Source organism: Malurus melanocephalus, unplaced genomic scaffold, assembly GCF_030028575.1.
Source record: "Malurus melanocephalus ecotype Western Australia unplaced genomic scaffold, MMel_1.1 scaffold_309, whole genome shotgun sequence".
Lineage (NCBI taxonomy): Eukaryota > Metazoa > Chordata > Aves > Passeriformes > Maluridae > Malurus > Malurus melanocephalus.
The window spans coordinates 504,321-530,009 of record NW_026623541.1 but is presented as its reverse complement, the minus strand read 5'-3'; the positions used below and the strand labels follow the sequence as shown (position 1 = coordinate 530,009).

Below are 25,689 nucleotides of genomic sequence, written 5' to 3'. Positions count from 1 at the left end.
AAAGAAAAAGAAAAAGAAAAAGAAAAAGAAAAAGAAAAAGAAAAAGAAAAAGAAAAAGAAAAAGAAAAAGAAAAAGAAAAAGAAAAAGAAAAAGATTAAGCCAAATCAGCTCATACTCACACAATTTTCAAAGCGCCCATTAAAACTAATGAATAGAAGCAGTCAGGGAAAAAATGCAACCAGGATGGATGTGCTAAGCCTAAGGGTTTGAGGGCAGTATATCAAACATGACTTGACTCTTTTCATTCAAAACAACATGATTGTTAATGAGGAACAATCAATAAATGTTCTTCAAATAARACACCAGAGAGCTGCACATGAGATAAGCAAACAACAGGAATTTGCCAAGAGGGGATGCACCTTCCTTTGTTRTTGCAATAACCATTGCTAATGCCTTGATTGAGACTCAAGGGATGCATGTAAATATTGTTTCCCCATTCTGTTGCATATATTAGTCAAAAATCTTGTTCCAGACATTCCTATCTAAAGGAGATCCAAATAATTTCGACATCAAATGTCTCAGCGAAAACAAGGATCAGGGTGGATTTTCAGTGTAAGTAAAAAATCAAAATTCCAATCGATTACCTGTCTCTCCCATAATTGCAGAGCGATTATAGACATTTTAAACTGGAAGATGTCTCCATTTTGTTAAACAGCTTCATTTCAAATCCATATGGAAAATAAGAGGTTATATTGCTCACACTGTCCATAATTTTTTTTTGTGAACTTGGTGTTTTGAGCAATTTTTATTTTACTAGAATAACTTAAGCTTGAAAACTTACATCCTGACTCAAAAGKAAGTTCTCTAAAGTATTTTCTAAAGTATGTAAGAACTATATACATACTTTTAGATAGACAGATATAAYATTTTTCTGTGCTTCTGCATTCAGGGATGTTTCAATGAAAGTCTGCAGATAAATCTCCAGCTAAAAATTAAATGACTTTACCAGCTGCCCACAGCAGGGACAGACTGTAACTCACCTATTATCTCCTCTGGTCTCACCAGCTAAGTATGGTTTGGTCTAGTGAATTCTGACATCACAGACCTCTAAAAAACCCCTAGGTTTTGGGTACTGCTGACAGTTTATTTGTTATTCATAGGATGGTACATTTCCCTCTGTCGCTATAGTGTGATTTCTAGATGCTGCTAAAAAGGCCATTTTTTCAGATGAAATACAAAGCAGGAGAATAAATATTGTTTGCAAGGGTGAGACAGGCATTCTCTTTCAGTTTCCATCACTGGTAATAATTAACTATATATCTTTGTAGTTCAGGATTTTTTCTTTTCATGTCTACTTGTGTTCTAAGTCTCTCCAGATGAAGGAACTGTCATGACAGAAAACTGAAATTTTTGAGCTGTTGGATTGTTCCAAAGACACAGAAAACTGTTGGAAGTGGACATCAAATATTAGGAGAACATACAAATTTTTGAGAGTTTCTGGACAGGGAGATCAAGGCAAGAAATCTATTTGTTGTTCCTTGTAATGCGAGATGACAATATAAAATGATCAACATGGACATAGTCACAGGAAGTACATAGAGGATCAGCCTACAAACTCTTCCAGTGCCACAGACTGTACTGTATGTCAGAAAAAGCACTCAGTTTCCATAAATGGATGTAAATTGGTTGGGTTTTTCCCTCCTTAATGCTCTACATAAGTTGGACCACTCAGCAGCACCCAAAAATACCAATGATGCACACACAGTAGCACAGTCGGTATCCACGTGATTCATTTCTGGGCTCTTGGGACTCACCCTGCAGAGCTGGGCTTTGCTCAGCTGGGCTTCAAGTGTCCCAGCACTGGGGTCTCTTAGGACARCAGATTGTGCTGCTTTTATTTTAATGCTGATTAGCACTATACCACCATATTTTTTGTACAGGGTTGCACCTGCATGGTTTCACATGACGTGCTGCCTGCATTATTTCACAGCAGGGCCAGGCAAGCACTGCAATGGTGACTGGTCCCACTGAGTTCTTGCTGTCTTGGGCACCATCCTCTTCCTCCCACTGCTAAGAGCTCAGTAGCAGTTGTGAGTTGTGCAGGAGTGAAGCAGGATTCCCCCCAGGGCAGAATGTCTCCTTTAAAGCCTGTGACCAGGACACAAGCAGGAGTGATGGGTAAGCACACGTGCCTRTGTGCACACAAGTACACGAGGAGCCTCATGGTTTATCCTGTTTGTATGTTGAGAAGGCAAATAATTTAATCCACTGTGACAGCAGATGTGGATGAGAATTTCAAGACAGCACTTGAAATCCAGGAGCAGCAGCAATCCATCCAAAAAGCTCTCCAGCATATCTGCTGGAGTGCTGGTGATTTGACTCCAGAGCTGCCATCCCACCCACCAGCACATGCTGCTGCTTTGGAAACCTCAGCCTTGTCYTTCACATCAAAGGGAAGTTAATCCTGGTCATTGGAAATGCCTTTCCTTATTCCCACCATGACCCAAAAAACCCTTAACATTATAAAATAAGATGATTTGCAGGCTCAATGAAGGGCAAAGTAATGTGATTCCTTGGTGTAAATGATGCCAGAGTTTATCCTACACACCCAGTCTCAGTAGACACACCAATCTGCAGTGCACACCATTTAGAAATGCTAGCACTCAAAGATCCCTCCTTGTTTGAGAAGAAGCAATACCCACACATTTAGGGGCTTCCAGGAAAAAGAAATCTGCCAACTTGTATTGACTGTCATGTAACCAGCAGGCAAAGCTGTCAAGACCTTGTAATTACAACTACCTGAATTATACAGCAGGTATTGATCCTCAGTGGTGTGGAACAAGGGTTATGTTTTGACCCCACTTTTCCTTTTCGCAGAACAACTGGGGTTTGACAACAACAGAGAATCAATGTCTGGGTAAACCACTGAGGGTCTTTTCCCCCCTTCCAATGATAATTTAATTTAGCAGCTATGAAGTGGAAGTTAATTCTTTGCCTGATAGTGTTTGGGTTCTCAGAGACTTGCTGCCCTACTGTTTCAGAAAATACACCTGTCTAAAATGGCCAGAGCATTTTATCCAAAATCACTGATTCCTTCCCATCAGTACTAAGAGGGCCTCATTATTATGAGCCTCTTTAGGATATTTCAACTGRAAAACTGTATTTCTATCCCAGTTATGATGGAACAGACAGTCTCTCCTGGTGGAAARAAGAGCTGGCACTACATCGTGGAAAAGAAACGTCCCATAAATGTATTCTTTATTGCTAATAAGGAAAGCTTGATTCTGACACATTTACACAAATCAACTGGCTGATTTTTATGGAAATGTTCTGCTTGATGAAGGAGAAGAGAACTGCTACAAAATAAACAAGCAGTAAATAATAATTAAATATAAAAGAAAAGTTCTAAGAATATTGAGGTTTCAAATTTAGGCTCACATCCTKCAATCTGCTTTGGGTACACTTCAATTTGGCTCCACACAGAACAGCTTGGATGACTGTCGTCTTAAATTGGAGATAATTGCTTTGCTATCTGTGCAGGGGAATCTGTCCATGTATGATCTCATGCTCCCTTGCCAAATTCCAAAATGAATTTCTTGAAATGTCTAGGAAGATGGGAGGTGAGGRTATTTGGATGGGAATGCAGATTACCTATTTCTCACTGTAGAGCCAGCACCTGGTGCCAGGGATCCTGCTCTTGTCTGGCCTGTAAAGGGGCACCATGGTCATTTAGGCAGGTACACACAGCACATTAGACAGCAGTGAACCTGTTAGTGGGATTTTACAGTCTGACCATTAAGAGTGCAAGGAAATAAAACAATTAAATTCCACTGAATATATGGCTATGAGGGAATGGAAAGAGCCACAGGAATGCCTCATTTTTAAAGTTACAACTTAGCTTCATGCCTTTCTGAGATTTGATTTAAAATTGCTAGTGCTCCAAGTACAGGAAAAAGTAAAAACACATAAATAAAAACCCTTCTAATTTCACCCAGCACAATGCATAGGCAGCAGCTCCAGATCTGGAAGTGGTATCTTATGACTTATTGCAAAGCTGTGTTTACTCTGAATACCAATGCTGAAAAATTAAATATCATCATTCTGTGATGTCCATGATCTCATCAGCAGGAAGAAGTGCAATGTGCTTTTTTTCCTGGCAGTAGGTAGCAGTAATTATTATTATATATTAAGCATTACAGTGATTTGTTATTGTGAAAGGCTCCTCAAGCACCTCCAGCTTTGTGCAAAGAAGGAAYAAAAGAGGAGGTTCACTTGGAATCAGGTTTTTGATCAATGTCAGGCAAGACTGTCTGACAGAGCAAAAGTTCCAAAATATGCAACCTATTCACTGAAACCTCTAGCTTTCCCTGGACAATTTTTGCAATGCACTGGGCTATTTGTCCATTACATTTTACATCCAAACAAGAATAATGCATCAGGAGTGGAATGTGTGGGTCAGTGGGAAATAAATGAAGCTTGGTACCAAAACCAAAGGTATACAGGTAAGAAAAAATGAGGAAACAAGGAAAAATTTTGTGGCACTTCCCACAMAATTCTAGCTCTGTGTTATATTAAATAGGTTTCATGTCCTGTGCAGTCATGAGGTATTGGGAGAGATAAAAATAGACCTTTAATTRGTATTCCTTGGTAACTTCTAGATACAAGGTGTGACTTAAGAGAGGACTGTATCATGGCTGGAAAGAATGATGGGCAAACATCTGGAGACAATTGGCAGTGTAAAAATAAACTGTATGTGCCAATATTTTTTTTTTCTGTTTCCAGTGTCTGTGATTTTGTGCTAAACAATCAGTTTTATAAAATCAGCTTCTAATAGCAGAGTATCAAATGGATGAGTATGACTGGGCTTGGCACATGGCACTGAATGCTCTACAAGCACAGAGTTAGAAGCAGCCTCCCTTCCCTCTCAGGTACAGTACATTTTCATCCTTGAGATGAGCAACACACAAACATCTTACACAGTGCTGAGAGTGTCCCCAGAAGCCACAGCCAGAGCAGGACACCTCTCCTGAGCTGATAAGACAGCTCCTGTTTCTCTCAATCACTCTCTACACGTGCAAAGTCTTAATCATGCCACTAACCCAATGCACACATGGAACAAACCCAGAATGTCCGTGCTTTGCTTTATAAGGGTTATTCCAAAGGGTCAGCATGAAAACTTGTTTCACTGCCATCTGCAAACCAATAAGAATGAGAGTAACAGGGCAGGACTGGGTCTATTTTGCAGAGGATGCTCTGAGCAGATTTGAAATCAGATGTTGTTTTCCTCAAATGTGCTCATTCTGAGAAGCCTCCAAGGCACACTCAGGCTCACACAGAGTAAGTGGCTCCTTTCCTGCTAAAGCTCACCAGCACTTAAAGACCTTTTCATCTGAGAACGCTGCTGAAGGCAGTTGGCTTCAATTTAAAATGGAAACCCACAAGATGACATTAAATCACCACATTACTTACAGCCATGAGTTCTGCTATGTCTGCTCATCCCAATCTCTGCACAGGACATTGGCCAGGCAGGGTGCAGKGATGGGGAAACAAGGCAAAAGATGGACCAAGCCTTTCAAGGTGAAATGGGAGATTTAAAGCAGAGGGTGGCAGTGGAGCCAGTTATTCAGAGCAAGATCTTTGCCTTGCCCTGCCATGCTGGAGGCAAGATGTGGYTCCTCGCTGGGCATTACTGAGCACAGTAAAGTCACTGGCCAGGGTCAGGATGATGGGTAAATGTGAGAGACCAAGAGAAGCTGCTCAACAATACAAAAATACATGACAGATAAAGAAACTGCCAAAAAACCCCATACACGGGACAGTAAGAAAATCCAACATAGCTTAAAACACCCAATAWAAWGAAAGAGGATTTGAGTCTGTGATTRTTAATAGAAYGGGCAGTCTCACCCCTCCCAGGGAAAGTGAGTAAGGAAGAGGCACACACAAACATTTCAGCGTGTGCTCAGCCTGCCCATTGATTTGATATGATAYGACATGATATGAYTTTATTATATTCTTGGTCAGCTTCTAACAAACATGACAAGTGAAGAGAAGGGGCAAAGGTTTCMGTATACCCTAGAAAAGGAAATGGGGTCCTCTACTAATGAAATATTCCCATTTCACTGTCTTGTCACTGGTGTCCTACCATGTGTTCAACAGGCACYAGCATTTCACTGTAGTTTATTCACTTTGGTGATGAAGACTCCCTTTGTAGATGTAACTGATGTGTTTCTTTTCTCCACCATAAAGCCATAGTGACTGTGGGGAAACAGCAGGGGACTCCTGCCTCCCCTGAAGGTAAGCTCCCTATGTGAGCTGGGTGCTTATCACACAGAAACTACGTGCAGAATTTATAATTACTATACAACTCTGAGTGAAATAAAAATCAACTTATTTACTCTTTGCTGCTTGGTTTTAATCTCTACAATAATGAAGACCAGAAAGAAGAGAAATTAACAGAGGATCAATTTTCCCCCTAATTCAGTAAGCTAGACTGGTTGACAAAATGAGTGAAGAATGTGCACTAAAGCACTGAGTGGGCCTTGAGGGTAGAGTTTAGAACCATCAAATCTCCCTCCAATCTTGAGGAAGCCAGTTCCTATATTGTTTCAGTTTTCCAATGYTAAAATAATGCTTTTGCTCATCTTCTCTCTGTTCAGATTTCAAATGCATTAGGATGCCGGATGGTATTGCACATATGTGTACTGGGTTTAAAAAATGAGCCCTTCTCCTGCTTGAACACAAAAAGACTATTACTATCACCAGAAAGRATAAGCTGCAAAAAGTTTTCCTCAACTTTTGTGCTTTTGTCCCTGGCATTTGAGGAGCACAACCTTGACAAAGGCTGTATTTGAGAGAAACTCTTCTGGTAGCAGTAACTTYACCCTACTCACCTTAAATAGCCTCATTTTTCTCTACATGGTGATTTCCAGTGTCTCCTGAAAGGTGTGAGAGAGAGATTGATGGATCTGTTCATAGAGGTGATAAGAAGAAGCTTCACAAAAYTAGGGTTTCCTTATATGATTCCATTACCGTGGGCAAGACTTGCTGCTGCAGGGCTMCTCAGTGRTCAGTGGGGTCTGTCACATCAGACATCAGCCTGYTCTCTACCCTGGCTGTGCAGTCACTTTGCTGTGACCAGCCTTTAGCTGCTTGCTGGCTGGGGCCAGTAAAGGGAGGACTGGGACCCTTCCTATTCAGCTCTTTCTGCTGCAGGAGAAGAGAGCCAAGTGATGCATAGAAGCCTGGATTCATTTTCTTTCCATTTTCCCATTATATTAAACGTTCTCAGTGGAGATTAATGTCTTTTCATGATCAGGCATTACTTCATGCAAGAAAGAAAGAGAACTATTCAGCCATCACTCAGAGAAATAAATGCAATCTCAGGTCAAATCACCACACTCCTGCTTTGATCAGGTCATCATCTGAACTAAGACCAGACAAAGAAAAATAAATGTTTTGAGGATAACTTCAGAATCTGAGCCATGTTCACCAAAAATCTGCCACRACCAGGAATTACACAGAAATATGGAACTCCAGCTCTGTTCTAGCACTGGCTTGTTAAGAGTCTTCACATAACTTGCATAGTAAGAGATCTGAATTAGTAACCTATAAGTAACCTGCATAGATTTGGCTTCCCATCTGACAAACAGGTGGAGAAATGAATTATGCAAGTGGTTATGCTACCCATTTCTACCTACAAAACATGTGTACAGCACACAAAGCACAGGAACAGTTATGGGTGATTAATTTGTGAATTTCACTAATGAGGTCTAAGTTCTTCAGTTTATCTGAGCAACACACCATAAGAATCTCAGAAGTAATAATACACAACGTTATTTTTTCCTAATTTGTCATAGCTGTGTTTGCATCTGAATTACCAGAGAAGCACACTGMACCATGGAAAAGAAACTCACAAGACTCCAGTCTTACTTACTAGAGTCCCCAGCTTTGCTGAGGGTCAAAGATAAATAAAATCATATGTCTGGACATTATCGTGCCTGCCATCTGCTCCTCCTGCACCTAGGGTGAGGTCAACCAGAGGCATCCATCTGTCACTCCATACAACTTTCCTCTTTGGGCTGTGCATAGCTGCAGAATCGGTACCCTTCAGGGATCATTTWCCTATGGAGCATCCTATCCCAGCCATATGTCCATTACCAGTATCTCAYGTGACAATCAACCAGCCTAGATGGCTGTTTGCTATCTAGGGCTGCCATAAATAGGTAAAACTCAAAGCAAATGCGGCAAAGAAGGGATATGAAAACATTAAAATAATTCAGCAGATCAGCTTTCTCATTGGAACAGATGTGCAGTGAACCACATCACAGTGAACATCAGTGTAAATCCAGAGATGATCTACTGAATTAAATTTTTCTCCTCAAAAAAAAAATTATCAGAGCAACCTGCAGCTGTGTTCTGACAATGCTTAAATGTCTCTACTAGCAAAAGAAAGAAGTTGTCAAGAACCAGAAAATAAATAAAGAGATGCTTGATGGATTTCACTTAGAGTACTTACGTGAGTAGCTGCATGTAAAAAAGGACTTGCACAGCCCTTACACACATTTCTGTGAGACTACACTAATATGTATAACAGTAGGAAAATCCTTAAAAAGATGTTTTAATGAATACTGGCTTTAGGTTCTGCAAATACATGTTCTACTAAATCGATGGGTTTGCAATACAGTATCAGTACTTTATTAATTGCAGTAAAGCTGTACCTAAAAGATAAGCATTACCTGACCAAGTCCTGAAGAATAAACAGAGTTTTCAATAACAGTGTTTCCAATAATGTGAACTCTAAAGGAAGGACACAAGAAAGCCAGATACAACTTTCATGCTTGCCTGCACCCATCCCATGTTATACCAATATAATACATAATATATAAAATATATATAAAATAGTGTGATTTATTTCAGTGGTGTGCCAATGACTTAAAACAAGCTAATCATGCACTTCGTTCTGTCCACTAAGCATCTGATTCAGTGAATTAAAGAAATTTGAGTTGGTGTGACACTGCTAGAAATATAGATTAAGTATGATCTTTAGATGCTATACAAGCACTAATAATATACTACTTTCATTTGCTCCTTAAGACAGTGAACCAATTTGATATCAACAAGTTCGTACACTAAAAGATGAAAATTCAGAAAGAAACCTGAAGGYCGTACTCAGAGCAGCAGAGATCCCAAGGTTTCCCTTTGGTGACGTATTTCTTCTTGTTGTGCAGCAAATGCAGCATGTTTCAGGCTCTTGCATTCTCGTTCACTTGTGTGAGGTATTTCTTAAACATTATTAAAACCTAATCCTCATTTCCAATGTCTCCACACTCCCATTATGCATACTGTTGCCTTGTTGACTGACCTGTACTTGCTGAGCCTCCTCTTTACCAAAGCATATTAATGATTTTAATCTCAATTTTAACTTCAATCTTTAGAGAAGAGAAGTTCAGGACTATTTTTYCCCTTCTTCAAAAATTCTGGATCTTCTCTTCAGCTGGACTTCCCATTCTCTTGTTCAGGCTAAGTATTTGATGTAATGACTGCCAGCATGGACAGGGTCATGGAGAAATGGATGGATATTCCTTTTTTGAGGRAAGCAGCTTGGGCACCCATAACTCTACCTAAACTTTGCAGCACACTCCTCASAGTTTGATTAATTCCAGTTCAAATGCTAGGAAATAAAATTAAAGGAATGAAAACTGCAGGTGCTCCATCACTGCCAGAAGTGTTTTAGAGCATTGCAATCGCAACATACATTTAAAAACAGCCTAAGGGTGCTTTTAGCATACTAACGCAGAACTAAGCAAAGCTCCTTTAAAAAAGAGACCCATTAATCCCCTACATCACAAAAATTGGCTTTAGAGAGGAGCCATCACAAATATAATTCCATTCAAAGCTGAGCAAATAGCTAGAAGGCTGCTGACAGAAATACTATAGAAGCACAGCAATCAGACAGACATTTCCAAGGTCTCTCCTTTGCTTCATCTCCAAACCGTACCACGAAGAGCTCTCATCAGGTGAGGATTATCCATCCATAACACAGTTAACTTCTGCCTCTTCTGTGAAGGMTGTAGGAGATATAGTTTGGTAACTCTAGTGACTGCCACTAAATACTTTAAAAGTTCTGCAACATTTTTGTGAAATGCATCACAGTGATATCTTCTCCACAAGACCATGAACAGAAGGATATACACTTCACTCACACATACCTATCATCTTTATGTTTGTAAAACACTTGAACAATGTGCTCCCAGCTCTTGCTGGGGGTTATAAAGACTTTTGGGCTCAAAACGGGAGTACTGAAATTCCACTGCCCTCACCAGAACGTTATTGCAACTGCAATTTTACTGGTGACGCTTTCCATGATGCGACCCTTGCTGTTGGATTTCCTGGAGGCAGCAGCCTGGGGGCAAAGCTGTGTATCTCCCCTTTTCCTGCTCAATGATCCTACCACATTCCTATGACAACCAGCAGGGCTGAGGTCCTCTACAAATGAAAATGGGGTAGGAGAAGGGGAAGAAAGTGCAAGATTGATGCAGTTCATATGCAAACTTGCCCTAGAGGCAATATCTTAACAATCTACAGAGTCTGATGAGTGTACCACAGGGTAGTAGATGTGCTTAATGCATGTATGGCAGAAAGGCTGAAATTCTTTTATGCTGAATAATGGACAAATGGATTAGGTAATAAAATAAAAAAAAAAATATTTTAAACCACTGAAATACATGACAAATTCAGCAGACTATGAGGTGCCTCTTTCCCTCAGACACATACAGTTCCCAATCTATTACACTCACAGTTTATTATAAATGACAAAGTCCCAGACCTGATGGAAAAATACATCTTCAGTAGTGACCAAAAGCACTATGAATATCAGTGAAACTCTAATGCAGCTGCTGATTTTGTACATGAAAATAGCAAGAGATTCTTTTGACTGGTGATTTATTTCTTCATTAAAACACTGTCCCTCAAACCAGACCCTGAAATTAATTGAAATTAACAGGGTCTTGAGATTRGAATCCATATTATAAATAAATGTGGTTTTGTTCTTATATAATGAAAACATAACACTATTGGCATCCCATCTTACCTGAATAAAAAAACACTGCCTCTGCACTGATACATATTGGCTTACTCAGAAAAGCAAACACAAGGATGTAAATATCTAAAGCTCATTTACCAGAGGCTTCCACAGTATTCTGCCCTAACTCAGTGCAAAGCCACCAGTTTTGAATTTTCCAAACCTGAGAAGCTCTCAGTTCAGTGTCTTGTGTATTTCAGGGCTGTCAAAGTGAAACCATTGCAGCTAATAACTTTATAAAGGCAAAATTTTCGTGCTGCCAAATTCATGTCTCCTACTCCTGCACAAATGCACTGTAGAAAACATGTTTTGCTATGAAAAACCAGCCCCAGATGACTGGCCTYCTGGAACAACTTCATTTTCTTTCCCACTACAGCTTTGAGGCTGAGGGTACCACACTGATCTGAAAGCATTCCCCACTCGGGGAGATACCCTTGCCCACTCTGCTCTTCTCCTCCTACCTCCAGTAGTTTTTTTCAAAGGAATGCCAAAAGGGGCAGCTCTGCCAGATTCCTTTCTCTGCACTTCACAAGGAGCACTCAGAAATGCTGCAGTAAAAAATTCTATGTGGGGGTCCTTTTTTGGTGGCTATAAAGGAGTTATGTCTTTTGGTAACTCATCCCTGGCTGTAGATGCTGAGCAACAAAATATTTGGAACTGCAAGGCTGGGTAGGAGGCAATGTCAGCATGGTCAGCTAGTGAGTGTGAGCTGAACAGCTGAGGGGCTGCTTGACACTGCAAAGCAGAGGGAAGAGCTCATCCTCTCTGATACCATGACAGAGGAAACCACATGAACTGAAGATCCTTTTCTCACATGATTGCCTTGTTGCTGATGGGAAACAAAAAGTTCTTGGCCTGCTCCTCTATCAAGTCTTCTTGGTTGTGTTTCCCTGGTAGTGCAAGAAATGATGGATATAGAGGAAAAGCAAACTATAGAACAAGAAATAGTGCTTCATCTGTTGCCTTTTTTAGCTTGCTTTTCTCCACCTGTCTTTTCTACAAAGAACATCTATTSATGGAGGCTTCCAAGACAAGAACACTGCACCACAGACAAAACCAGAATATTTAATTTTCCTACTTAGCTCTTTTCACAAGAGGTTTYCAATTTTGGTTGTCAGGGGCTCTCAGCAACAAAAATGCTGACTGAGTATTGTTATCAAGTGTAATTTTTWAAAGTGTTTGTTACGTTTTTCCAAAATTTGTTTCAACAGCAGATTTACTGTGAGTTTTAGAGTTATGCTCAAAATTCTTGAACACGAAGGATATTGAAACAATGCAAAAACATACTGCTTTCCGAAGTAATATTGGTAATACATTTGTAGGTGTTGAGATCCACTTTATACTAGTTGAGACAGAGTATGGATATAATGTATTTCCAAACATTGTGGATAAATCACCTCAATAAATTCTCTATGCTATACAGTTATCTCCAAAAGCTCTCTGGTAAGATTCAGCCTTGCTGCTCCAACTGCAGTTCTTCACACTGCATCTTGTTATTCATCTGCCAGTGACACCTGAATTTGAAACAACCAATGCCTTTATATATCTGCCACCACAAAACAGCTGTACTTCACAAAATAACTTCTAAGCTGTTTTTTAAAAAAAATACTAACACAAACCTGCATTCTTCTGCAGATCTCTCCCGTGTTCCCACTCAGCATTTCAAATCACACTTAAAAATACACTTACCTGTGCTTTTGTTCCCAAAGGGCAGCAGTCAAAGCTTTTCAATAATTTCTACTTAATATTTAAATAAAAGAAATAGTTCCRAAATTATCAGTGAAACTGGCATACTACATCAGTCATTTCTTAACAGCAATAAGTATCATATTCTACTCACAGCTGAATTTTAGAGAAACCTCTGTAACTCATTCATTACTTTAAAAATCAACAGTAAGTGGTGGCCCAAGTCCTTGATCTGTGTTTTCTACTTCCTTGTGGATGCTGCTGCCCAGTACAAACACATGTGGATGCATCCTTTGCACGAGATCACGGGCTCAGTAACAGCTGAGCTGCTGTCAATACATCATGAACAGGAACAGAAACCTTTGTCACAGCTTGTGACAACAGGCCTCCAGTCCAAAAAGTGGGACACACAAAGGAAGTCCAGAGACACAGCAGGGCCATGTGTTATCTCCATTCCTCCACAGATATAAAGCTTGAATCCCTTCAATCCATAGGACAAAAGAGGCTTTACACTTGTCTATGCCATGCTAAAAAGGATCATCTCTGCTAGACCTAAAAATTTCATCTTGAAACACTGAAGACTGAGATTTCCTGGTCTCCCATAATTGACAAGACAGGGAGGGAGAAGAACTCTATTCTATTTTGCAGCATTGTCTGAAAAGCAGAACACAACCTGGAAATTAAATTTTGAGAGTGACAAGTCACTAGTCTATAAATTTCACATTTGTGGTTAAAGATGGAAAAGCCATAATCAAACACCACCTGATTTCCAAACAAGGATTTAGATTCATTAATTCATTTGGATTCGTCTCCCATYCCCTGACATTTTGACAGCAGGCACCTGAGGGTGCAGAGAATGTTCCCCCTAGGGGACACATCCCTTTGAGGATTAAATGTAGAATTATTCAACCAGAAAATTTAATTTTGAAAGACAAGTACCAGGAAACTGATTTCTTTTTTTCATTCACTCTTCACACTTTCTGTAATAATCTGAATACTTCTAAAAATAAAAGCAGAAGGATGGCATAACCAATGCCTGTTCATACAAAAATAATTGGCTTAAATGAGGCACACACTCATACGCACAAAAAATAAATGGCCCAAGAATTCTTTTGAGAGTTACAATATTTTTAGCCATATGGTATTTCTTATTAATTGTTATAATTACTAAATAAGAGCCAAAAGTATGATCAGCACTGCGTAACACATCCAAATACTGTCAACCCCTAGGCTCAAATGCTTTTAGTTTAAAATACAAGATATGAAGGAACAGGAGTTACTCAGAAATGCAGTGACAAAACCAACAAACAACAGCCCAAGGTCTCCTGGATGTTAGGAGGTGCTTTTGGCCTTACTCTTCCATCTGCATCAGCTGCAACCCTCCTCTGAGAATGACAAAAATGGGCTCTAAGCCTTTTCTTCTCCACAGAGTCAGCAAAGAAAAAAAGAAGCAAGAAAAAGGGAACACGTTTCCAGGCTTAACAATCCACACTGGCTCTACAACATATTTTGGGCCTTTAGCAATTTATGCTAATTGACTGTAACCCTCAAGCTGTTCTTTCTGTGATGGGGCTGCTCTGGAGCACAGCCAGCCCGTGGTCCACAGAAGCACAGGCTGCTGTGCTGAGCTGTGCTCTGCAGCTCCTGAGAACCAGGGGAGTGAAGCTGAAAATTTTGATGCAGCGGTGAAAACCWCAGTGGAAAAGGCACATTGCTCTGGTAGAAGGTGCCAGGAGTAGGGAACATTCACAGGAGGGGACAGTGGCCTCCTCAGGGCTGAGAAGAACTGGCAAAAGTAATTAAATGTTGTCACCACCTTCTGGGAAAAAAAAAAAGAATCTTTTTCATATTGGGAAATACTGGTGAAGACAAGTGCCCTGGAACTGAGAGAAGCTTAATAGCCAGGAGTGTTAAGACATGCTCCTAACAACAACTCAGACCAAGACTTTTCCTCAGAACTGCCTTTCATTTCTGAAACAAATTTTCCTGAAAGAAGAGCTAGTCAAGTCTATGTACACYGCACCCCAGTCACCCCAGCTTTTCTGTGGCCCTGTAAACTATAAGGAAAGAGGACCTTCCTTCTTCTTGTAGAAGTCCTTTCTCTGACAATGTACACTAAGCATTCTCTGTCTTTTCCTGTCTCCAGTTCACTCATCTCCAGCTCAGAGGATAGAGGATTGATATCTGATTCCCTGCCAGTCACATCCATGCTCAGCAGTGACTATGAAACTTCTGGTGCCAGTCAGAAATGTGTCAAGGGCAAGACGAGATGCACCTCAGTGTGCATAGCTGAGGCTCAAGTTCTATTACTCTTATCTTGTAGATGATTTCTCTCATAAGGGATTGCTCTGCACAGAAAAAAAAAAATAATAAAAGCTGCTACTGTCCATTCCTATTAAGCTGTAAACACGAATCCATTCCTGCACATCCTCCTTGTCTGCTCCTGGGAATCAGCCTTGGAGGATCCCCCTTCCCTAAGCACCTATTGCTCTTTCTCCAGCACCGGCTTCATCCCTAATAACTTTGAGGGCACCTCTGTGCAGTACAGACTGTAATGTGATTAACTTTRTGCTTCACAACCTCAGCATTAAGAAGTAGGTCCCGGGGCAGGGATTTAACATGAGGCTTTCAGGCATGCACAGAACCTTGATCAGAAAAACAGCTCTTCCTTCCTGAAATAGCACAACAAAGCAGCTTTGAACTAGGTGAAATGGCCAGTTCTCTAAGGAAAAAATGCTGTCAAACCCCAGCACTACTGAACTGAACAACAAAAAATGGGAGAWAATTGATCCATTCGACCTCCAAGACAAGGATGAAAGTTCACAGGATTTTAAGCCACTTTCTTTCCCTCCCTGTGCTTTAAGGCAAAACTAAATCTSTCTATATAAACACAAGTGCTTTGCCCTGCAAGCATGCTGTTATTCATTTATAAGGTACTCTCATTGTTTATCTTTACTTTCCTCACTTTGACATCTTTATTGTGGTGTCTGTATGTTAATTGTTAATGCCCTCAGCAATGAGAAGCTGCAATGACATAAAGAATCTGTAGCCTCTACAGGAGCCAGTGAAATCTAATGCTTTAGAAGATACTGCCCTCATCGTCCTTCCCATGGAATGTTAACTTTAGAAAGCAGTGCCTTTTCCAAAAGCATGAACAAYGAGAAACTTCATATTAAAGTACTGAGCATCCCTCACAGGCTGTCTGCATGGGAATCCAGTGACAACAAAGCCACGAGTTTTATAAAATGGATTTATAACATGGCAGAAATCATGCTGCTTTTCACAGTTTACACCAAAGTACTGTCACTGATACTCCATGGTTCACTCTAAAAGTCACAATAAAATGCAATGTGAGGTCTTCTATAAGTGCACAAAAATTTCAGACTCTTTCAGGATCTCCAGCAATGACTCATAGCTMCTGAGGACATTGGTCATCAACTTAATAAAGACCAATATTTCTCAGGGATGAGAGGGAATCGCTTGTTCCTTCCCTAGCAATAARGAAGGTCCATGGATCAAAAACCTCAGAGATTGTTGGATGGTCTGAACATTTCCTTGTAAACAACATTTTAGGTTTCCAGAGCAAGCATTCTACCACAGCAGAAACATGAGTCTTGTTGATGGTGGCAGTGGCTTGAAAGATATTTCATGTACCTGGAGTAGAGAGTTAGGAACAGCGCAATGAATACAGAACAGGCATTCTTTCCCCCCGCTCTCGCCTTATAACTTGGTCTTAGCAAGCACTGAATAATATTCATCAATTCTGAAGCAAAACATTCACACTCTGCACAGTATTACATTGTTTTGAAACAAAGTCTGCTCCCTTAGATTTGATGAAAAAGGGTGAGATTTTCCAAAATTTCTTGGCATTCTGTATGAGAGAGACGTGCCTTGTGCAGTTCTTAAAGGCACCTGCAGAAGTGTTCTGCTCTAGCCATGAGGAAGAAAGCAGGTAAATCTGCTTAGGTACTTAGGAAAATTCACTGAGTGCCAAAATCAGTTATTAAGCATTTGCTGATTTGGAAAACCTGGCCCCAGGAATCCTATCCTTGGCCCTGGATATGCCCAGGAACCTGGTCTTGAGCAGAAGGAATAATTCAGTAATGGGAAAGCCAGCAAGATCACACTGCACTATTCCTTCGAAACCAGAAGGGATGGGATCCTCCCGGGCATGAGACATGCAGCAGGCAGTGTGGAGGCACAGCACCTCCACCCCAAGGATACACGGCCTCAGTGTGGCAGTTCCCTTGCCTTCTCTAGCTGAAGGGCTGTGATCTGCTATAAACTTTCTCTCCTCATCTCCAGAACGTTTTGTGAACCCAGTACAGGGATGCCTTTAGGTTATTATAGCAGGGGTAGAGTATTTTTCCTGCTAAGGTCACTTCTCAGTCACCCTATATGGGACATACAATGTAGATATTCTTCTTATCCAAGAATAATGTCAGGAATAAAATCATGTGAAAGGAGACTGGCTTCCCCCAGACCTTGGGAGCACATCCTGCCCTTGAGGTTTTAGGCATTAGAGGATATTCACAATTTAAACCAACAACGTGCTACAAAAAAATGCATTAAAACCAATTATATACAGGGCCTTGATTTGCCAAGGAAGTCTTGCACATGCCTGTCTTCAAATAAAGACCGGCAGATGCACTGCCCTAGAAGGAAAGGCTTTGTTCCAAAGGCTCCCTTGGATGATGTTTCACACCAAGTTTTTTGCAGATGGAGTTTTGAAATTTTTCAGAGTTGAAAGTGCTTAAGTTTTGGTATATGCTCAAGACCTTTGGAGAATTTTTGTAGAAACACCAAGGACATCCATATATTTCCTATTTAGAAAAGGGAAAGGGATAGCACCCATCACATGCTCCTGGATTGGGTAACACTTTGGTGTATTTGTATTTCTTCCAAACTGTTTCCACTGCCTGCAACGAGCCTGGTTTTATAAGTAAATTATTTACACAGCCTGCAGTGATCTACARTGGACACACACAAGAGCAATGAAAACTGCCATAACATCCACAGCTAAGTCTTTCCTGCTCAAAAATAGCRGGATGTGGAATGCCAAGGGGTGGCTGGAGGGAGAAAAGTTCAAAGGCGCTGCAAGAAGTCAAAGACACTTTTAACACATAAAAGTGTCAGCACCTAAACACGGGGGTCTAAATATTTCAGTGTTACTGATAGCAGCAGTGCAAATCCTTGTGTGGGGGAATATCAGATAACAATGTATCAGAGTATCTGACAGCAATTTTTCTGTCTTTCCCACAGGAACACTGTCACAGGCACTGGATAATTCATGAACATTAGACACTGGCATGCATGCTGACATAAATTTTTTTTATTTCAAATTATTGGAACATAGTCCAATGGCGATTCAAGCCCAAGGCCAGTGGCTGCTGTAGGAGCAGTCTGGCTGGGGCTAACAACCCAATTTACATATTTAACTGTCTTTACTGAATTWGGTCTTGATTGCAATACTGTCAAAAACCATAACAAAGCTTCTTAGGCACAGCCAGGAAGAAAAAAAGATTTTGGGGAAAGAAATAAATGTTTGACAGGATATTTTTGCTTTATATTGCGACATATCACAGCAAGATGGGAACACGGAGGCTGGGAATAAAATCCCAATCCTACTAATGTCWATGGGAGTGTTGCCATTGAACCCAAAAGGAYGATATTTCATGGTTGCTAGGCCTGYMCATCAGCAACATTTCTTCCCCCACTTGACGCTTAGTCTCAAAGACACACACATGAAATTGCACAGGCTGCCAAGTCTTTGTACCTGAAGTTTCATTTCTATTAGAGATGGAAGAATAGGCTTTTGAAAGGGAAAATAGAGGAAAGTCACATTTGTACTCCTGCCTATTCACTTTCCCTCTAAAACATCTTTCTCAAGGCTTGAGGCAAAGAGAACTGAATCTAAAATAGATTAGACACATATGTTGTCATACAATGGGGATCACTTCAGGTCCAAAACACAAATGATTCACAACACAAGATGGAAATAATATTGCGGGTTCATTTTTGACCTACCAGATTATTGTTTAACAAGGTGGTGAGAAATTTTAAAGCCAAACCCTTGCAGCTTTTTTCAGATTTGGCTAAGCATACATATTTATATGTTTTTATTTAATATCTTTTGRTTTTCTAGCCTACTGATCATGGACATTGTTACCAGAATGTCACACAACTGGTGTGTGAATGCTTGATGAAATGAATATAAACACTGTGAARAATATGTGCTCTCATTAATTTTGAAAAATCTACAGGGTTCTAGTGCAAATARCACCAGTAAAGGTATAAAATTAAAGGTGCTTAATGTCGAGAACATACTCAGACTATCTAATTATACGTGCAAAGGCACGAATTGCTTGTTTGCAAATAGAAAGAGCAAATATAATAACGTAACTGCCTGTTGGCTTTTTATCCCAAATTCATTGTCAAGGACCTAAACCATGACCTGAAATGCTTCAGCCCCAGGCCTATTCCACATCTTTCTGTGTTTCAGCAAATCTGCAAGAAAAGTGGAGAACTTTACACAATATGTCAGTTGTTTGTGATGCTGTGTCCTAAATTTTTATCTGCTCTTGACAAAACAAGGCAGAAGATCCCCACTCCACAGACGTACCTCAAATTTGTTAAAGAGTCCATGCTACCTGTGAAATGCTACCAAACCATAATGCCTTTAAGGGCAGAAATGCTCACTGAACCAGCAAATGTAAAACAAATACTGCAAGCTATTCATGGGAACAATCTCAGTTTTGGAATGGCGAGAGACATCAGATTCACAGGGTTGTGCTCATTCAGGCAGCAAGCAGGAGCCCTCTCTCTCGTGTGCAAGTGCAGCTGAAATCTCACTGAAGGGCACATCAAGGACACTGGAGCCTACACCTGRTAAGAACATGCACATTCTATTTCGTTTCTTTACAAGGTGCCTTGGTTTGCTTGTAAAGCCCTCTTTAAAAAAAGGCCTGTTTTCCAAGACAGGATTGCAAAATGGAAGGTTACAGCTTCTTTCAAGAAGGCAGGTTTTGCTGAGAAACTGAAACAAGAACCTTTAATTGAATTCTGGGAAAAGGCAGTGTTGAGGGACTGCTTGCTGTGAGCTGCCCGATGGGCAGGCTGCTACCAAGCCACGTGACTCTCAAATAYAAATGCCTCAGCCCACAGAGCATCCCCAAAAGCCTTGTACATGATACACTGCATAGCCAGAGGCTATTTACCTTTCTAATTTTTAAGCAAACCAGATGGAATCTGTTGCTGGATAACCACTCCCTGCAGCTGTCTTTGCTCCAGCTCATACCTGTCAGTCTAACAGAGCACAACAAAAACRCTGCTTTCTTTTCTCTCTGTGTGTCCTTGTGAGTGATAGGAAGACGCTCTCTGCTGATGTGTATCAAGTGATCCCTGGTACCTTTAAGCTCATGTCAGCTGTACATTTCTAGTGCGTGGATTAATTATACATGGCTTGTGCAAGTTGAGAGCCCTCGGTGGGAGCAAGCAGGCTCATTTGCACTGAGGACACAGTACCTAGTGGTCACAGGATCAGAGGGTTTGATGGGAGCTTTTGAAATCATCTAGATGACCTCTGTCTCCCTTGAGAGATGGTTTTGTTTTTTTCCATTCGGTGCTTCAGTGGCAGGCTTAAATCCTCCTGACTAGCCTGTTCTAGGGTTTCAATATCCTAAACTGCTAAAGCATTTTTGCCTGATGCCTAATGTCAAGCTACCTGCTCTATATAAATCAATTTCTTCATGTCTTATCTGCTGCTGTGGGCAAAGAACAGGTGATTGCCCTGCATCTGTACTGTTACCATGCCTCTTCTCTTGCTCTGAACGAGCCATGTGCAATTGTATAAAGGAGCCATCAGCGCGTACCATCTTATTAATAACGCGTAATTATTCACAGACAGCGCTTGGCAATAGAAAGAGGAGCCGGTGGGGGTGGGTTTCTATCAGAGCAAGAGGCATTAGCAGGTAATGTTGCTCGACACCTTTCAGAAGGTGCTTAGATCTGTGTCCTCTCTAATACAGGAATTTAGCAACTTCACATTGCTTATCAAATATTTATGAGAAGAGGGACGAGCCCCTGGACTTGCTTCAGACTGGAATAGAGTGCAGGCTTGTGCTAACACTTTCAACAGGGTGAACTCCACTGCAAAGTCTTGACTGAAAGGCAGCCAGGCTGCCAGGTAACACTGGGGAAGGAGAGCTGCATCCACAGCAAGGGGACACAGGGTTTGTGACAGCCTGTGTTGTAAGGCACGGTCACTCACAGCCATTTTTGCTCATTTTACTACAGACAGTGGTAGATGCTTGCAAATAGGAAACTCTTTCCATTGATATTGCTGGGCATGGTGCCAGGCTTCGGAGATGAAAGAGTGATACTTGGGAACATGCAAAGTGATAATGGCATGAAGAAGCACTCAGATGGGCCTTTATTTCAGATGCTGTGGTGACARGTCTCCACACAGACCCTAGTGCTGTAAGCAAACAGAAAATAAAAGTCCTTGCAATTTTTTCAGGAAATTAAATGTCTGAAGAAGAAAGTCCCATATATAGTTGGTGTACCAAGAGTTTCACCAGTTACCTGTTGTCACATTTTTCTCTAGCTTATATGCAACTTGGAAGCTGTGACTGAACAGTGCACGCACGGCAAATTATAATGTGCATGTTTTATTATAGAAAATGCAGACATATTGTGGCTCATGCTGTAGGGCTTAAATCATCACATTAGGTCTTTATAAAAAATGGAGCTCGCTCAGCCTCATGGGAAAGGCATTTGCATCTTCAGCATTACAGAGGCAACAAACTTCATCCATAAAGATGTGCTTAGAACAAATGGCAGCAAATTGTGGACACATGTTTTGCTTTAATTGGTCCTCATCAACTCAATCTAGCTAGTGACTTCAAAGAGCTCTTACTAAGAAACCTCTCCCAAATTTTTTGTCTTAATCTTTTTATGTTTCTTTTTTCTTTTAATGTCTTAAGAGATTTCAAATTAAATAGAACCTTTGAAGATACAGTATGAAAGCACTACTTCTTTATRGTTTTACATCACATGTTTAATTACTTATTCATAAATTATGAATGASTAGAGGTAAAGTAGTATTGCCCGAAGTCCCTGTCCTGGGCCAAGTTGAGTGCTGCAATTTTTACAAACTCTACCTCTTGACAGCTGGGATCAGATTCAAGCCAGCTACAAGTCTATTCAAAAGAGCAGCTGTTGCTAGTGCCATTTTCACATGCTATTCTTGATCAGCATGAATGGATGGAATGTGCTCTTTTTGGAAAGCACASCAAAAGAATATGGATGGCAATAGAATGCTTACTTAACTCATGTAAAATTCACCAAAAAAAAACCCAGACACAAGCTACAATCAAAATCTTATTTATCTRTGGGTCTGATTTTTAAAAACACAGCTAACAAATCCCACTGTTTGAAAATCAAACCAAWAGCTACATAAGATTTTTCTTCCAGCTGCAAATAGAAGAAATCCTGTAGAGTACAAGAGTCCTGTTTTGGACACTGCACAAACACAGCGAAACACAGCACAAATGAACAGAGGTGGAAAACAAATCACAGATGAGTGTAGCCACTGTGAGCCCAGTAGCACAGCTGAGACTCAAGAAAATTTGACAAGCTTAATAACAACACACCACTTTGGGGGTGAAACTGCATCTTCCTACATTTCCTTTCCACAGGCACATCCACAAGCACACACAGAGTCTTGTCTCWCCAGCTGATCACTGTTCCTACAAAAACCACCAACACTTTGTTCCAGCTATCCTAGTTTTGTATGTTTATGCATGCCCATTGTATATATATACAAGAATTCATCCATGGGGCACTTCTCTCTATAGCYTCAAACCTCAGTCACTCACTCACACCACAGCAAAAAGATGAAAACACTGCCACGTTCTGAGGCAGCACCACAGACCCACTTGTTGCAGTTGCAGATGAGGAAGGCAGGCAGGCGGAAGACATTGGTGAATCAGCCTGAAGCAGAATATCCTCTTTTGAGATTTTCTCTGAAGGTTTGCTTTTTCTTCAGCTGTATAGCAGCAGCAATTTTCCTCTTTTGTCCAAATGAAAAAAGACCATGCTGAAGGCCCTTCTTATACCATAAAGAACAGTTACAGGAAACACATTAAAGTAATTTCCTCTTCCTTGGACAGAATGCACTCTCTCGGAGTTTGTTTTTAGCACTATGATGTAACTGGGGAAAAAGTGAGCTTAGGTAACACACCTCAGTGCATCTAAAAGAAAGCTGATATAATAGCAATTTAGTAATTTTGGGGATCTTGCCATAGGCTTTTAGAAACCAACCAGTAAAAAAAACTCATTCCAGATGCCCAAGATATCTCTTATACAGCTGTAGTTGTGCATTTGTTAATAACTACATTTATTACATTTTGCTGCACTCAGAGAACTAAAGCAGTTTGTTTATCTGTTAGAAGCAGTATGTTCAGAATCCATCTTTTCAAATTACATCACAGAGCTGGCAATATTGTTGCTTATTCATGCTTTATTTATGTGTGTGTGTATATATACACATAGATCGTTTTCTTGGTTTTTCCCTCTTTATTATCAGTATTCGTATATTTGCCATCTATCCTTTCAGCCCTGAAAAATACAGCTTAAAGCAGCAGGGATAACAAAGGTGAATGCTGCCAAGCAAGGAAACATGGTATTRAAAAAATAAAAACAGTTACAGAAAGACTCAACACCGTGGTAGGTTGGGTGAACAATAYACTTTCTTTTCCCTACACATTGGCAGAAATGTATTGTTACAGCTCTGTTTCATATTTTCTTTACAATGAACCTAATGTTGGTCAAGCAACAAAGTTAGTTTTAGAATTAAATCACATTTCAATATGGCAAAATTCAGCAAAGTATCCTGGTAAATTTTTTACTTTGGTAAAAAATACCATAGSCCCCACTGCTTTCAGCAGGTTTCTGATTAAAACTCTCCTTGAGGACCYCTTCCCACACTGCACTCCAGCCAGGCATCCAACCTCTGTGAGCCAAAGCTGTGCTGCTGGGCACGGTCATGTAGGCACATCTGGCCCAGCTTTCTCAAGCAAAATAACCTTGGATGCACCTCTGGAGTGTCCCCTCTAATGTCATGAGGACACAGCTCTGTTTCTCCGATGTCATAGGAAGATAAGAATAGGAAAATCAACCAACTTAGTAAAGCAAAAGAAATCTCTCATTCCATACCCTGATGACAAAGTGTAAACGAAAGACATGATAGTAGCCATAACAGCCCACAAAATGWTCCTTCGATTCAATTTCCACACATTCCAATAACAGTCCTTCCATTGCTCATTCCATGCATACTAAGCACAATTTCCTCTTGCTTGGGCCAGAATAAGAGAAATCCATACAAAATTGTCTATAAAAATATCTGCATTGGAGTGTAACATTCTGCCAAATTGAAGTGACAACATAAAAAAAAACCAACCCTTTTTTCATTTTTATTGGAAATTAGCAATTTCTCTTGCAAAACATAACAGCAAGTGTTTACATTTTGTCTAGTCCTACTTTATTTAATCTCTACAGTTTTGAAGAAAAGTTGTTRCTCATGATGTTTACACTGAAAATGTAAATGCCCTGAGAGCATCAATACTGTTTTACACCTAAAACCTTCCCTTACTTCCATGAACAGGGGAGGAAGCTGCTGWCAACACATTCTAAATTCCATCTGACATTTTTGCTGGACTTTCATATTGTATGGACTCTTCTGACAGCCAAAACTTAGAAAAAAAAAGAAACTTGTCATCTCAGGAAGTAACACAGAATTTAGGTTTGTGTGAGCCCAGATTTTCCATCACTCTTACAGCTTTTATTGAGCGGTGACCACCAGAAAAGCCAAGTGGGATGGATCCCTCTTCCCAAAGTGTTGCATTGTTTCTTCCAGCCACCATCCCACATCTCTTTTTTCTGGGGGTGTTCACAGTCACAAGGCACAGCAAATCAATTTTACTCTTGTACAAAACTCTGCAGAATCAGCTGATCTTTCAACTAATTTTTTAATACATCTGCAAATATCTCAGACAACAGGATAATTTAAGTTCCATATGGTTCCTCCAGGTACCTGAAGCAAAGACACGTGGTTAAGTACTTCCCTGAATTGTGCCCTGCATTTGAATAGTTCCTTTCTTACAGAGTAAAAATTAGTATTCACTTACTAAACAGTTGGCAATAGAGGACCTGTAAGCTTCTCTTCATGGTATCATGTGGTCCTGCTGGTCTGCCAGTTTATTCATGATTCTGTCAAAAAAAAATCAAGAGAAGGAGAAAATTATGTATGACAAAATAGAGGCTGCCTTGTAATATCTGTCCATTACCAAGTAAGATGAAGCTTCACAGGAGAATTTTTTTGATAAGCAATGGGAAATTACCCAATTGTACTTTGCTTGCTTTAGCCATGCTCTCCAAGAGTTTGCCAGGGAAGGRTAGAGTTATGGCCAAACAAGGGAAAGTTTCTCAAGAATATGCAAAATAAACACACTGAAAATTACTTTCATGTCATGCTTAGGGCTTGATAAAATTAATCTTATAGGAGTCTTTTTAGTCTGGAGAAATGGTCCTCAGTGGAGAAGCAAAGGCGAGATGCAGAGACCACCAGGCAGCTGTGCTGGGCACACAGGGCTGTAGTTTTCCTTCTGAGCCTTCCTTTTTTAAATTCCTCAAGAAGTACAGCAAGGGGAAAGCACATCCCTCCTTTCCCAATGAAAATTTCAGTGGCACCAAAGTGAAGGTGATCCCAAATTCTGCTAAAATGGTAGCACAGAGGGCAGCATTGTCCTGGCATTTTTAGCTTCACCTACAGCAGCTGTCGTAGGTCATATCCCTTCCTGACATACCCCATCAGCTGGGGATGATACCTGGTATGGAGAGCCTTCTCTATGTCTTCAGACATTTCCTGAATCTTCTAAATGGAACTGTCTTGGTGTAGAAGGGAATCTCATAATTCTTGCCT

General features: G+C 40.4%; 1 protein-coding gene across 2 annotated transcripts in view; it reads right to left on the bottom strand.

Annotated features, from left to right (window-relative positions):
* The window catches only part of TMEM108 (transmembrane protein 108), a 158,614-nt gene that overhangs the window by 57,498 nt on the left and 75,427 nt on the right, over window positions 1–25,689 (bottom strand). For both annotated transcript variants that reach the window (XM_057377290.1, XM_057377291.1), the window contains exon 3: window positions 24,896–24,977. In XM_057377290.1, the coding sequence (XP_057233273.1) occupies window positions 24,896–24,935 (40 nt within the window). In that variant the 5' untranslated portion in view covers window positions 24,936–24,977. The remainder of the gene's footprint in view (window positions 1–24,895; window positions 24,978–25,689) is intronic.